The sequence below is a fragment of the Equus przewalskii genome, chromosome 7 (genome assembly GCF_037783145.1).
Source record: "Equus przewalskii isolate Varuska chromosome 7, EquPr2, whole genome shotgun sequence".
NCBI lineage: Eukaryota > Metazoa > Chordata > Mammalia > Perissodactyla > Equidae > Equus > Equus przewalskii.
This window is the reverse complement of record NC_091837.1, coordinates 11,601,804-11,616,923: the sequence shown is the minus strand read 5'-3', so window position 1 is coordinate 11,616,923 and position 15,120 is coordinate 11,601,804. Positions and strand designations below refer to the sequence as shown.

Sequence of the window (15,120 nt, the reverse complement as noted above, 5' to 3'; positions counted from 1 at the left end):
CCCCATAAAGACGAGATGATCATGATGTTTCCTTGACGTGACAGTCGTGAGTGTTGTCAGCTAATTCGCACGGCAGGTGTTTATTTAACGTTGGCTGTGTGCCAGGGGCTGGCGCTGTGACTGTGCAGTGGTGACCAAGACAGAGGATCGCTGCCCTCCTGAGCCGGCAGCCCAGGAACCTGTCAGGGCCGGGGGGGAGGGGGGGCCCAGTGTGTGGGCTAGCGGTGCCAGCAGCCACAGCCCTTGTCCTGTCATTAGCTGACCACTGCTCGCCCAGGCACGCATGGCCAGCTGCTTTGAATATCTTATTATTGTCACAGAAAGCCCATAGGTCATAGGTATCATTATCTACTTTTTGTGGCATGGAAACTGAGGTTCAGAGAAATTAAGTAACTTGAACAAGGTCACTTACCTGGCACATAGTGGGGCTAGAATTAAAATCCAGTTCTGTCTGACTCCAGAGCTCGTGCTCCTTACACTATGTGGGCAAACTCCCCGAGGCTTTGAAGTGATCTGCTTAGTACCAAAGATTTTTGGCCGGAATTTCACCCGGTTCCACAGGTCTTTTCAAAGCTGTAGGTGTGATCCGGGCACTCGCCCGGTGCGGCCCCATCTACAGAGCAGCGTGTGGGTGAGGTTCCTGACTTGAGTCCATTTACTGATGGAAGCAAATTATCATAAACTAAAAGTTAACTGTGGAGTAGCCACAAAATTCAAAATAAAAGCATTGACTTGAACGGATCATTGTATGTAGTTTGAGTCCCTGCTTGCTTTATCGGAGAGCACAGAGCCGCGTCTCACGTCGCGTGTCTGCAGACGTTCAGGTGCTGTTTCCATATTAATCGTGGTGCAGATCTCCAGGGGAAACGTCAGGACATGCTCGTGGCTGCCGTGTGAGCAGAAGCAGAACCCCACAGTGGCAGGCGCGCGGTGTTCTGCTCTCATGCGTCCTGTGTCAGCTTACAGGTCTGATCTGCATGAACCCGTTGTCACTATCCTTGTCCGTATCTTCCCATTCCACAATTGGGTTTTGATCCCCACAATCTCAGATTCAAAGGTCACCGCAGAGGTTTTCCGCGGCAACGCTGAAATTAAACCTTCCCAGAAAGTGGTTTGGCCGCCTGGCCCTCAGGGACGTCGCCCGTGCTCTCAGCATGGCTCCGTGACCTCCTGCTCTAGGTTCTGGATGGTGGAGCTTTTCTGAGTCCTGGACCAGCGCCTGTCTTCACTGTTTGTTCAGAGTAGGACTCTAAGGCAGACGGTGCCGGGCCCAGAGCTGATCCAGGATCTTTAAAGATGGAGGATCGCTTTGCTGAGTAGATCCTCGTTGTTCCTATAAGGAAATTAAAAATGATTGTAACGCAATAAGAATAGAGATTGAAATCCCTGGCACGGGTTGGGTTTTTAGATGCCCACACTTTGCTAAACCCAACGCGTCTGTGTAATCCCCGCGGCCGCCCTGTGGGGCGGAGGTGTTGCCACCCGTTTTCTCAGTGAAGCGTGGGAGCATGCAGGGCGGCCGGGGGGGCCTGTGTGGGGCCCTTTCAGGCTGCGTCTTGTCACTTCCCCGCGGGCCGCCTCTCGCTCTTCGAGATGGAACGGTGCCTGCCCAGATCCTTAAGGAGGGGTGGCAGTCGGAACGGGAAGGGACTGACAGGTTGCAGACAGCGTGGAGTATTTCTAAAATGGTGTCCTCTCTAGTGATTTGTCTCTGCTCCCTGAAAATTGTCTTCGTGTTTGCTCAGCTGAGTCCTTGAACCTGTCGGCAGCTTTTAAAACCTGACACAATTTCTCCATCTTGTACCTGTCAGCTTGTGCCCCCCCTTCTTCCTCACTCCTTTGGGGACTGTCACTGACCGGGTAGGCCGGGGGCTACTTCCTTGGTCCTCAGCGCGGGCGGGGGGTGCCACACCGGAGTGCACGTCCCCATCCCTTCAAGATCCATCACACGGTGGTGTGGTCGCCTGCTCACTGTCCCCAACCCCGCAGATCTCCCGTGAGAGCTCCCGACCGCCCAGGAGACCTTTGGCTCCTCGTGGCCGTGGTGGAGAAGGACTGATGTGATTCATATTTCACCTCCGAGCCTGAGGACCTCGCGGGTTTCATGTTTATTTCGTGTGGCAATTTGTTTCTATTAATTCCTGTACTAATTAAGACAGAAAGGTGGTTTTCCCGTTGGGCGTTGCGTGAGTCGTTCTGGTGGAAGCGCCATCGTCCCCGCTCCCTTGTGCACAGTCGCTGCCATTGAATGAAGAACGCCCCGACCTCTTGATGAGCCGTTAACGTTTCCTCCAGTAACCGCCTGTCTGCTTTCTTCCCCCTAGTGGCACCCATGGGTACATGGCTCCCGAGGTGCTCCAGAAGGGGACGGCGTATGACAGCAGTGCCGACTGGTTCTCCCTGGGTTGCATGCTGTTTAAACTTCTGAGAGGGTGAGTGAACCACGTCCTTTTGCTACTGTCGCCGTGGCGTGTGCTTGGAACAAAATCAAGAATGTTTAGACCTTCTTAGGCCCTAATATTATTTTAGATCACACAGCGATCTTTAAGCGACATGCTAATCTAGACAATGACTGTTGCTCTTTCCCGTAAGCTTATAGAAAAGCTTATGGTTGGTATTTTTGTTCCGTACCACTCAGAAATTACGACCCATTTAGACCTAAAATAAGACTGCGTTGAAGTGTTTCTACTGATAAGCTTTATTTTGGGGAGTAAATGTTATTTTAAAATGTGGATAATTAAAGAAGGTAGGATAATTTTTTTCCCTAGAGATCGATGACTCATGTCTGTCTTGTGAGCCTAAAGCATTTTGAGGGTTACCCAAAAGGATGAAGACTCAAAATGAACCCATTGTAGAAGTGTGCGTTTGTTTGTAAACATGCCAAAATTGATTTGTGTTTTTTAAAATGCAAAGATGAAATTGTGTAATTTTGTGTTTTTAATTAATTTGTGTTCTATTTGGCCCTCAGTTCTGAACTACCAAAGATGAGGGAATAGAGTGAAAAGATTATGAAATGAAAGTGTTCTCAAAATATGTTCTCATATGGAGCACTTAACAGTTATGTTAATGGTTCCATTAATTTTAAGAGTTTTTAGCCAATTTTAAAGGAGGTCTTAAGTTTTTAAAATATGTTTTTGATTATTCTTCATTCACAAAGATACAAAAAACACTTAATATTAAAATTTCTAGAGGCCGGCCCAGTGGCGCAGTGGTTAAATGTGCATTTTCCATTTTGGTCGCCCGGGGTTCGCTGGTTCGGATCCTGGGTGTGGACATGGCGCCGCTTGGCAAGCCATGCTGTGGTAGGCGTTCCACATATAAAGTAGAGGAAGATGTGCCTGGATGTGAGCTCAGGGCCAGTCTTCCTCAGCAAAACGAGGAGGATTGGCAGCAGATGTTACTCAGGGCTAATCTTCCTCAAAAAAAAAAAAAAAATTCTGAGTCAAGATTCCCCCTCTCATATTTCTCATGTGGACACATACCTGGGAGTTTGTTAACTTGTGGCGTGTCTGTTGGAAAGCCTCACAGAGCACCCCTGCATCCTCTTACCTTCTGCACATCTGAGAAGATGCTGGATTCCATGTCCTCCCCGAAAACGGGGTTCGAAGCACCCTTGCTGCCTCCTCAGGACCCCGATAGTCCAGTGGTTCTCTGCTTACCGTATTCATGTGGGAACGAAAATTGGATTATTGCTTAGAAAGTCAGGTCCTGTTGGTCCCTAATTGAATCATTGTGTTTGTGGAGCCTGGCTGGCCTTAATTCATGTCGTAAGACTAGCTCACCTAATTAGAACGTTTCTGCGAGACAAACCAGAGAAAACCACGTCCCACCCGAGACGCCCTTCCAGCCGGTGGGGTCGCTGCTTGCACAGCGAGCACATGGAGAGACGCTGCAGGTCTTTGTGGGGTCTCCGCTCGAGATAGGATGGGACATCCAGAATCCCACTAGAGAATTTCGAGATGATAAAAACCCTGTGCAAAAGCTCACCTGTGGAGTGCGTTAACTCAAGAGTCAGAAACCAACAGTAAGATGCAACAGGGAACCCTGCAAATCCTGTCTGTTTATAGTAATGTCCCTGCGTATGGATTGGGGGTGAGCTGATGTGAGGCTATTTTTAAAACATCTGAAAATTTGTTTAACCATTAGCCATATGCCAGCAGTGTGATTTGTGGCTGATAAAGTGGATTTGGTCTTATTTGGCCATAAATCAAGTCTGGAGTATTGACTTGGAAGATCTGAAGTCCTTTGTGAAGTCTTGGATGAGGCTCCGCTTAAGTGTTAGGTTCCGTGTGGCTCCTGTGGAGAGGAGCTTGGCCGACAAGAAGGCGGCCGGAGGATGGCGAGGAGGCTGGGGTGGGATGGAGGAGGTGAGTTGGCAGAAGGGCTAGAACGTGGCTCCTGTGGAAAGCACAGAACTTAGGGGAGCCATAATGATCGGCGCCAGCTATTGGAAGGCCCATCTTATCTTACATTCACGCTGTATAGCTGCAGACGGAAGGCATTTTAAGGAAGGAGAAGTTTTCTATTTGACACAAGAATGTCCATTCAAGCATTTGAGTTGCCCGGTGAAGGAGTGTCCTGCCTCACGGATGGCAAGCTCCCTGTCACTGTCTGGTGACTGTCTATTGACCCTGAAATAGAAAGAACCCTTCCAGTGTGTAATAGAGAGGATTGGGTGAATCTTTGCCATGAAGGTGAATGGTCTTGTGCCGTTCTTTCTGTTACTGGTTCGGAAGTCATGCACAGGAAAGGATATAGCAGTAAAGCCAAGGAGCGGGGAAACAGCGTTTGACTTAGTGATTTAAATTAAATCTGGTAAGCATGTCTGGAGTCCCTATGATATGCTATGGGGGAAAGAAGGAAGGGAAGGAGAGAAGGAGAGAGGGAGGGAGGAAGGAAGCCACATACGCCTCTTAAGGACCTTGCAGGAGAGTAGAGACACACTGAGGACTGTGAGCCAGGTGTCTGTGCTGACTCATGGGGTGGCACGGTCCTGGGGACCACGGAAATGGGCAACCAGCTCTAACTTGGGAGAGGAGGGCCGACTTCCCGGTGGAGATGGAACATGAAGAGATTTGAGAGACAGATAGGATGGCAATATGAAGACTTGGGGCCAGGCTAAGCCTGTTTTCTACATGGAGGGGACAATACAGAACAGGCTGGCTTTCCCCATCAGTGACCTGTGAGTGGCGGGTCAGCTGTTTGTCAGGAGAGGAGGGTGTGCTCAGAAAGGAAGGCGAGAAGATGCGGTCAAGACTGGGGAGCACCTGGCACTCCATGCTGGGAGGTGGGGCTTTGTTCTCGAGGCCCCAGGGCTGAAGGCTTTCGGGCAAAGGGGGGACCCGGTGGGGTTGTTTTCCAGTAAGAGGATTCTGGCAGCAGCACGGCGCAAGGAGGGACAAAGACAGGAGGCGTGAGCACCCGGACTAGCACCGCGGTACTGGGACTTAGTATTATCGTTAGAGTCCACAGCACTACAGTGATTTTGAGTTTTTTCTTTTTTTTTCCAATGGATGCTTGCATGTGGAAGGATCGGAGTCAAAGACGGTGCTGGTTTAGATTCAAGGTAATTGGGAGGGTGGTGATATCATTACCAAAATCAGCAGTTGTAAAATGTCAGTGGTTCGTATTAAACTGATGTTTGTTGAGGGCCCTTTAGAAACAAAACCCCGTGTTGGGTCTGCAGGCGATGGGGCTGTGCCCAGGAGCCTTCTCCTCTCAGTGGTAGGCGAGTGGATCGTGTCACCTGTCCGCTTCCTTACCAGGTTGCATGTGGGAAAACCTTGAAGATTTGTAGAGAAGCGTCCTGTAGTTTTCATAGGCCGCACAGAGGACAGCCTGAGCAGCTGTTTTCTCGGGCATCAGGGGCTTAAGAAACGGAAATAGGTAGAGCAGGCGGGTGAGGGGGCAAAGCTTCGGGCTGCGGGGCCTCCTGGCTGCAGGCTCGGGGAGCAGCTTGTCCCCTGGGCATCCTGGCGCTCTCACAGGGCAGCCACAGTGTCAGTCCTTGTGGGTGAACCAGACGCTGTCAGCCGCTACCCAGTGCTCCCCCCAGGGACGCTTGGCAATGCCTGGAGACGTTTTTGGTTGTCACAGCTGGGGGAAGGGCTCCTGCTGGCATCCAGCAGTGAGAGGCCAGGGATGCTGCTCCACAACCTACTGTGCGCAGGACAGCCCCCGCTGCCCCCAGAAGGAATTACCCAGCCCAGAAGGTCAACAGCGCCGAGGATGAGAAACTCTGCTCTAGAGCGAGTTTCTTTGCCTCCTTCCCACATCCGTGCAGGGGGGTCGAACCGGGTCTCCAAGGGTCCCTACGCTTCTATTTTCTGTGAGCAAATACTTCTTGCACTGACCAATGCGTCCTACTGCTTCTCTGAAAACACTTCTCTGCACCCGTGGTTTTGTCTCGACGCTCCAGAAGAACAGCTCGGGCCTGAGGGCAAGGAGCCTGGGTGTGGGGAAGTGGTCCAGGCTTGAGTGCATGTTGCATCCCTGGTCTCGCTGTGATGGACCAAGCCGTTCAGAGGCCACGTGTGTGGGTGCGGCTCCCTCCTTCCCCTTCAAATGATGCTGTCACATATTTAAGAGCATCTGCGTAGGAGGATGTGTCCCAGTTGCAGATGTGTGGAATTGCTGTCGTGGTCCTCAGTCTGGATTTCAGATGTCTGTTGAGGAAAAGAATTGATGTGACGATAGCCTTGATCTTAAGCTTGTCACCATTGATTGTCTGTCCCTGAAGATGTCAGACGAAGGAACAGCCTGCGTGTCGGCCTAGGGAGAGTTGGGCTCTGCCTGAGGTTACCCAGTTTGTTCCATCAGGAAAAAAGGAATGTTTATAAATATTTTGGCAGCTGTTGGCTTAGGTTCAAAACACAGATTTGATGTAACGTGCAACCTTTTTGGTATTCTAAAATTAAGTTTTGATGTAAGAGTTTTTAATCACTTCATTATAGATGTATTGTTTTTGAACTCATTGTTTCATCGTGAATATGATGTCTCTGATGTGGTGTGTGTGTGCGTTTTCCCCCATCATTTATCATGTCTTGAAGAATTGCCCAGCTCATCTGGGGAAAATTTGCAGCTCTGTCTGTCCTTCCAAAGCCACGTCTGCCCACTGCACATGTCACTTCTATTCCCATAGCATTCTCTGATGCAGCCGGAATGTGGCATGTGCTGTGGGCAGAACTTGGCCCGCCTTGGGAGCCGTCGACAGGCCTGTGACTGTCTCCTATTTAAAGCGGCTGCTTGGGGGAGCAGCTGTATCACACAGGGGCTGTGGGCACCACGTGCCTCGCTCAGAATGGAGATTATTACTATCGGAGCTTTTCTTTAGCATTTTCCAAAATAGAAACAGATCCTTTGGTTTCAGTCACAAAGAATAATCAAGAATACATTGGAAACAGACGTGCATCAAGATTTTTAACTTGAAAGACCAAACTTTCTCAACACTATGGCACAGAACTGCAGAGCTGCGAAGCATTTCCGATCATTGCTTACTGAGTTGGACACGGAATAGCTATATTTATAAAATGGGATTTTTAGGGACAGTGCCCATGTGCTGCAAATGTTTTTGGCATCCCTAACTTTGACTCCAGGCCCCTTGCAGGCCTCCCTGTGGTCTCATGAAGGGCTTTTTAAATTTAGCACAGAGCGTTTCTGGCAGGGCACAGCCACCCTTCTCCAGAGAGGCAGGACACAGCCCTCCGTTCCGGGGCAGACACGGGCGAGCACGCGAGGGTCAGGAGCTGGTGAGGGGGCCTCTGGCATTGCATTCGACAGCCAGATCCAGAAGGGTCTGCACAAACGCAGGATCTTCACATAATCCCCTTTTGTACAGTAAGGAACTTTGTGGGGTGGAAAACAGAGAGACTAAGGATTTCATAAACCTTTACTCCTATTCTCTCAAACCATGAGCATGTTAATATCCCTGTGCATTTGGCGTAACAGAGCGATATAAGTATGATCCTTTTAAAAAATTATATCTTATAAATAACAAAAAGATACTGTTTGGGGTCGTATCCTATTTGCTTTTTAAAGGCGTTCCTTTTGCATTTTTCTCTTTGGAAACAATCAGGGTGAAAAGAATATTTCCAATCAGAATCTGTTTTGAAAATCACTGTATGTTTGCTTGGGACTAATTCACCTTGTTTAGATTTTTTTTCCCCAAAATTAATGCTTTCAAGGGATGGAAATTACCTTGTGTTTCACTGCGTGATGAGAAAGAGAATAAGGCGTTAGAGTGCCCTCTTTTGTACAAAATGAAAATGAAAATATTTAAGACAAGAAATGCTCTGAGATGTAACCATCTCTTCAAGAAATGTTTCGGTGCATGACTTAGCTAATTCAGTAAGGTGGCCAGATCACTGGGAGAGCAAAGATACGTAGAATTTTAGTTATTTTTTCCAAATCACACTGATTTATGTGTTCAACTTTCTAATCCATTTTATAGTTAACTTTCAAATATTTTACATAATATCTTGCCTCAGATTATCTATGGCTTGTAAACAAATATATAGGGTTAATCATTCTACAGGCATATCTCAGTGTAAGAAAATACAATCATCTATATCCTTTCTTTAATTTTCAAATAAATAAATAAGGCAATGAGATTTGCTAAATTGCTAATTTGCATATTTAATAGTCTCTTTGAATGGTAAGATTTCCTTTAAAAGCCAGCTTCTCCAGAGTTTTAAAAACGTGGTGAAGAGTGAGAATAATTTGTTTTACATAGTTTATCAAGCAGACATTCATTTTATAAAGTGAGATTCAGCTTCATTAACTTCACAAATGATTACTCCATTAGATACCTACTATATACTGCCATTGTCTTGGCTTTTAGCATATACATCATTTTGGTTGTCCCCTTCCCTGTTTCTGCAAGGGACGTGGCGTTTATACCCATTATACAGATGAAGAAATTGGTTTTGAAGGTTTCTGTGACTGGCTCACAGCCAGTGCACAGACGAGTTGCAACTTGAGCCCAGGTTCTCTGACTCTTAAGCCCGGGGTCCCCGTGAGCGGAGCTTGAGTAAGAGCTCTCAGATCTCTGGGTGTCCAGGGACCCAGGTTAGTGTATCTCTGTTATCGTCAGAGGAACGTGTTGCTTAAAATCCCTGGTTTCTCTAGAGGAAGCGTGTGCATCTCGGTCCTGTTTTTGGTTTGTCCCTCCTGGGGTGGGTGGTTTGAGGGACTATTAGACATCTTTCCAAAAAAGAAAATTATATGACAGTTAATATCTCAGACACTAATGTGGCAGATATTATATAAATGACTTTCATTTTCATGGCTACCTGTTGGCTAATTAGGTTTTTTCTAATATTTTAAAATATGCTTTGGAGTATGTTTGCTAAAGCGTGTTTTAGTGCCGTGACGTCACTGAAGTTAAAGGTGGGACGGTCCAAATGAGATATAAGTCTTCCTCTTTCAGGATCTAACATATCTGATTGATAAATGTTCATGGCTCTTGTGTTTCTGTAGTTTTGAATGAACAGTGACAGAACACAATGCTTTACCTATACAGTAGCCGCTGATGGGCGCTAAGTTACGTGACAGCATCTTGTAATAACATGTTCTCTATTTCTACAGTCACAGCCCTTTCAGACAACATAAAACCAAAGATAAGCACGAGATAGACCGAATGACGCTGACCGTGGTAAGGAGATTAAAAACTCTATTTTTATTTGCTTTTTAATTTTCGTGTTTCATTCTGTTACGAGTGTAAAAATTTGCTTTCTTAAAATAAATCAGTGAAAATACAATCCCTAGAAGAATTTCTAAAAGAAAAATGAATGGAAATAGATGGCAAGGTAAAAATCAAGATTTGCCAACCGATAGTAAGAGAAAGGTGCAGAAAACTGAGAACAAAGCTAAAGAGATCAAATCAGGGGGAAAATCTCTGAGCTGCAGAAGAGGAGGAGCCCTCTGATTCTTCTGGCCTGGCCCCAGCCTGTCGATCGACTCTGAAAAGGACTAGTAACTGTTTCATTTCTTTAGAGTAAATATTTGTGATGAATCTGCCGTCTTCAACACTATCCTCTAAATCTGACTGAGTGTGAGGAGGCTGTGTCCGTGGATGCATGTTTGAAATCCTGCTCTTTTTTCCCCCAGAATGTGGAACTTCCAGACACTTTCTCCCCTGAGCTGAAGTCCCTCCTGCAGGGCCTGCTCCAGCGAGACGTCAGTAAGCGGCTCGGCTGTCACGGCGGCGGGTAGGCCATTGTTTCTGCCTTTCGCTGTCTTTACCGGAAAGCAAATAGTTACTTGCCATATATCAAAAGTCTTGCCTTGGGGCTGGCCCAGTGGCGCAGCGGTTAAGTTCGCACGTTCTGCTTCTCGGCAGCCCAGGATTCGCCGGTTCGGATCCCGGGTGCGGATGTGGCACTGCTTGGCACGCCATGCTGTGGTAGGCATCCCACATATAAAGTAGAGGAAGATGGGCACGGATGTTAGCTCAGGGCCAGGCTTCCTCAGCAAAAAAGAGGAGGACTGGCAGTAGTTAGCTCAGGGCTAATCTTCCTCAAAAAAAAGAAAGTCTTGCCTTGTCCTTAAAAATCTTCCATCTCAATTCACGGGGATAAAATTACATGGGAAATAGATGTGTATTTTCCTATGTGTTCTGTAATTAACAAGTTGGAGGGGTCGCTAACTTCTTAACTTGAGAAGTCAGTCTTGGAGGTGATGGGAATGAATTCCGACGTTGCATAGTCCATTTGGTTAAGTTTTAGTAATGATGATGTTTGTGATTTTGGCAGTTTTACATTCTGATCAGGTACTCGCATATTTTCTCTCATGCAAAACTAACTGCATCTTATACGTGCTTTCTACCCGCTGCTCCCTCTGCCAAAAAAAAAAAAAAAAACCCAGACGGTAATACCTGGAAAGCTGCTAGAAAAAGACTTAAGAGAGATCTTTCCCCTCTTTCTCCCTCCACCATCGCTTGGTTTGCATAAGAAACAACTTTTAACTCATGTATGTGTGTCATAGATGTGTGTGCATGCGTGTGTTTTTACAGTAGCATATGTGTGTATACATATTATATCTATATATTATATGTATATTATATAGATAGCTAAAGAATGTGCTTATATGCATATTTCCTTATTTATTAATTTGAGAAATTACTTATTCCTGCAATAATAGGTAAAGATTTAGCTCAGTTATTACTCTCCATATAGCTCTCCCTTTCCACCACCTCCCAAAAGAGTTGAAGCACTGTTTTTGGTTCCTTTTTCGCTTACCCTTTGACGCTTTAAATTAATGTACTTCCCCAGTTGGGCCTTGTTCCTCCAGTATAAATAGTGTCTCTCGAGTCCCTAATATATAGAAGGAGAGGTGGGCATCCTGTCTTGCGTTGTGGTCTTCTCTCCCACTGCTTAGTTTCTGGCATTGTTAAGTTTTATTTTTACATTGTCAAATTGATACTGTTTCTTCCCTCGTCTGGGATCCTAATCAATCTTTGTGCTTTGCACAAAAGGCTGATTTCAAAAGTTGCCAGTGAAGAAGCAGTATTTATACTATATGGCAACGTAAGTGTCGTTCCTTACACAGTTTCTACAGAGCCTGGTCATGCACTTTGTTTTATATATATATGGCGTATATATGATATGTGTGTATATTTATATATATTTTATATATATAAAATTTTTTAATATCTATTTTATGTTTCAAAAGATGATCTCACAGCTGTGGACTCTGTTTTCTCTTTCCTTTCGTGGGGACTCAGCCTACGGGCTCCAGAGAGTGCTGGCCTCCTTTCTCTTCCTGCTCATCAGCACCCTCCTACCAGGCCCTTGCCTTTGTTGGTCCTCCTGGTTTGAATCTGCCGTTGACTTAAGCCCGTGCCTTCCGCGTTTCTGGGTCTGCATGCCGTGTCCCAGACCCTTCAACTGGAGCATGTTCTCATGTGAGAAGATGAGAGAGGGCGTGTGGGGGTAAACTTTCTGTGCTCCTGCATGTCTGAAGTGTCTTCCTGCTGTCCTCAAGCTTGACTGGCCTTTTGGCTGCATCTACAGTTCTAAACCGAGAGTACTTGCCCCCGAACTTTGCAGACACCGCTTTACTGCGCCCCCATGAAGAGTCAGGGCTGGTGTGGAACGTGGCTCTCAGTCATGTCGGGACTTCGAGTCCCCCGACTGGGACGGCTCTTCATTTGATTTGTCTGACACCTCCTCGCCTCCGTTCCCTTGGATCGCCCCTAGAACTCCTGTTAGATGGAAGCTGGGATTTCTAGAATGGTCATCCACGCTCCTGATCTTGTATATTACCTATGTCTTTGCTTTGATTCTGTTTGACTTTCTGATAGCTTAAGTTTCCAACCCTTTTATTGATTGCTTTTTAAAATCTTTAGCAGGTTTAATTTCTTAAAAGTAGAACCTTTCAGGGTGGCCTGGTGGCATAGTGGTTAAGTTTGTGCGCTTGTCTTCAGCAGCCTGGGGTTCGAATGTTCAGATCCCAGACGCGGACCTACACCACTCATCAAACCATGCTGTGGCAGCATCCCACATACAAAATAGAGGAAGATTGGCGCAGATGTTAGCCCAGGGCCAATCTTCCTCACTAAAAAACAAACCAAAAAAGTGGAACCTTTCATAGGTCCCCCCACTCGTTAGAATAAACACCAGCTGCAGTTGTTTTCGGTTGGATGCAGAGGAAGAAAGTACGAGGTATGAGCATAAGTGTGCATGTGTGAAGGGTTCCATGTACAGAGTTCCAGTCAACATTCTGTCTTCAGCCTGTGCCTCCCCGACTCCCAGCCCCTCGCCCTGCCTCGCACTGTGATGAGCCTGGAGCTCAGCATCTCTGCCCCCAGGACAGCAGTCTGCCACTTTTTTTTTTTTTTTTTTTTTTGCTGAGGAAGATTCACCCTGAGCTAACATCTGTGCCAATCTTTCTTTATTTTTTTGTATGTGGGAGACCTCCACAGCATGGTTGGTGAGTGGCATAGGTCCACACCTGGGATCTTAACCCATGAACCCGGGCTGCTGAAGAGGAGCACAACTCTGGCACTTTTTGCCGTCAGTGTCTGCTCCTCCATCCACTCCATCTTGTCTGCTGATGGTCCTCTGTCACTCTCTTCCCGGTGGATTTGTGCCTCCACGTTCCTCTTGGATCATTTTGGTGGTTGCTGGGAAGGAGTGAAGTCATATGCCTGTGCTCGGTCACCGACCTGAACCAGAAGTCTTCTCCCTGGGGTATTTTTAGTTGCTTGGATGTATATGTGTGCAGGCAGACTTCTTGTTAGCTTACCACATTTAATGTGAGGAACGGTGACGGGCACAGTGTGGAACAGAATAAGAAAATCCCCCAAGTGTTGGTGGTGAAAATGCAGAGGGACACAATCTGACTTGGATTTCCTTCCTTCATTCCATAAATATTTGCTGAACCCCCTGAGTGCCAGACCCTTCTTAGTGCTGGGCTGAGGCAGTACCCAGCTAGACATGTCCCTGCCTTCTGGGAGCTTCCATTGGGGGTGGGGGGTCACATTGTGGACACAGTCAGATGATTGAGAGGACCACAGACAGTGAAAGCACAGGAAGAAGTCAACGAGGCAGGGCGGGGCCTGAGCCACCAGCCTTGTGAAGGAGGGCAGACATTCCAGGCGCAGGGGCCAGGGAGGGTAGGGCTCCGAGGTGGAATCAAGCTTCCACGATTTAAGAAAGCAAGAGGAGAGAGAGGTCAGGAGCGGGTCAGCGGGCTGGTGGGCTCGCAGGTTCCCTGTGCCGGGGCCTTTGGAGAGTTCGGAGCCGGGCAGTGGTGAGATCATTGAACAGGACCCTGGGCGCTGTGCCGGTGGGTGGGCTGCGCTGCAGGGCGAGTGGAGGCTGGGTCAGGAGGCAGGTAGGGCGGCTCCCGTGAGCGGTGGCGGTGGCTGGGTGGTGGCTGGGCGCATTGATGCAGTGCAGGACCTTCAGCATCCTCTCTGTGATCAGAGACGCCGCCGCCCCTCCTGAGCATCGCGTGAGGATTGGAGGTTCTAGGGAGGGGTTGGGCCCGGGACTGACTGGGGGAAGAGAAGAGTCGCGATGGTCTTGGCCTGTTGGCCCGAGGCTGCAGGGGGTGGGAGGGAAAGTCAGGAGTTCCGCTGTAGACTTTTTCGCCTCTTCTAAGTGGAAAGGTCGAGAAGGCACTCGGACATGGGGGCCTTGCTTGGGGTGTAGATTTGGGGGTCATCTGCTAGGACAGGGCACTTGAAGGCCCGGGTAGGGTGCCGTCACCCACGGAGTGATGGCAGAGGAAGGGGGCCGAGAACCCGCCCCGGGGCTCAGGGTTGGCAGAGCACCCCTGTGGGGCCTGGGAACTGCCTGATGGAGGCAGTCTTCAAAATACACCGCTTCTGTTCTGCACCCGCTGAGCCTTAACGATGGTCCCCAGGAAAACTTGTTTCTTTGATTTATAATGAGGAAAACTTGTTTCTTAATATATATATCATATATCTGTTTATATATCTGTAAAATAGACACTTATCTATGAAAACTCTTACGTCGTCATAAACTGCAATAAACATCCCAAATAAATAATCATCTAGGATAATATTCCTAGCTTCAACATACAATATTTCTGAACATCACAGTGTTTCCTGTGTTGCCTTGAAAAACACATATTTTCCTTGCTTTCTTAAAGAACTGGAAGTAGTTGTTTCTTCTGTGTTCTTAATAAGAGACAATTTTTGCCAAACATTTCTTATAGTTCCAACGGCATGCTCACCGCTGTTACGACTCTCTCTCTTCTGCAGCGCACTGGAGGTGAAAGGGCACAGCTTTTTCAAGGGCGTTGACTGGCAGCATGTCTACCTGCAGAAGGTATGCCGCCCGGGACCCCGCCCTGGGTCCCATGGCCTCCACCGTCTCTCCGTCCGTCTCTGCCTCCCGGCTCTGCTCCCGTGGGTCCCCGCCCCCACCTCCCCTGTCCACAGTGTTCTTGCTCTTCTGTCCAAGTGTGGCCAGGTGGCTAATTCCCTCTGAGGCCACCACTCTCTCTTCATTTCCCTAGGTTAAACATTTTGAAAATGTCTTCTATATAAATTAACACATGGTGCAGTGTTCTGTAGCTAATTCAAATGTCCGCACAATTGAGACATTTTTAGCTTCAGCTCTTCTCGACGTCTTATCTCAATATGTGACT

General features: G+C 47.6%; 1 protein-coding gene across 8 annotated transcripts in view; it reads left to right on the top strand.

Annotated features, from left to right (window-relative positions):
- GRK3 (G protein-coupled receptor kinase 3) overlaps positions 1-15,120 on the top strand; it is a 128,273-nt gene that overhangs the window by 92,147 nt on the left and 21,006 nt on the right. For all 8 annotated transcript variants that reach the window (XM_070626963.1, XM_070626966.1, XM_070626962.1 and 5 more), the window contains 4 exons: positions 2,325-2,432; positions 9,586-9,652; positions 10,108-10,208; positions 14,732-14,798. In XM_070626963.1, coding sequence (XP_070483064.1) covers positions 2,325-2,432; positions 9,586-9,652; positions 10,108-10,208; positions 14,732-14,798 — 343 coding nt within the window. The remainder of the gene's footprint in view (positions 1-2,324; positions 2,433-9,585; positions 9,653-10,107; positions 10,209-14,731; positions 14,799-15,120) is intronic.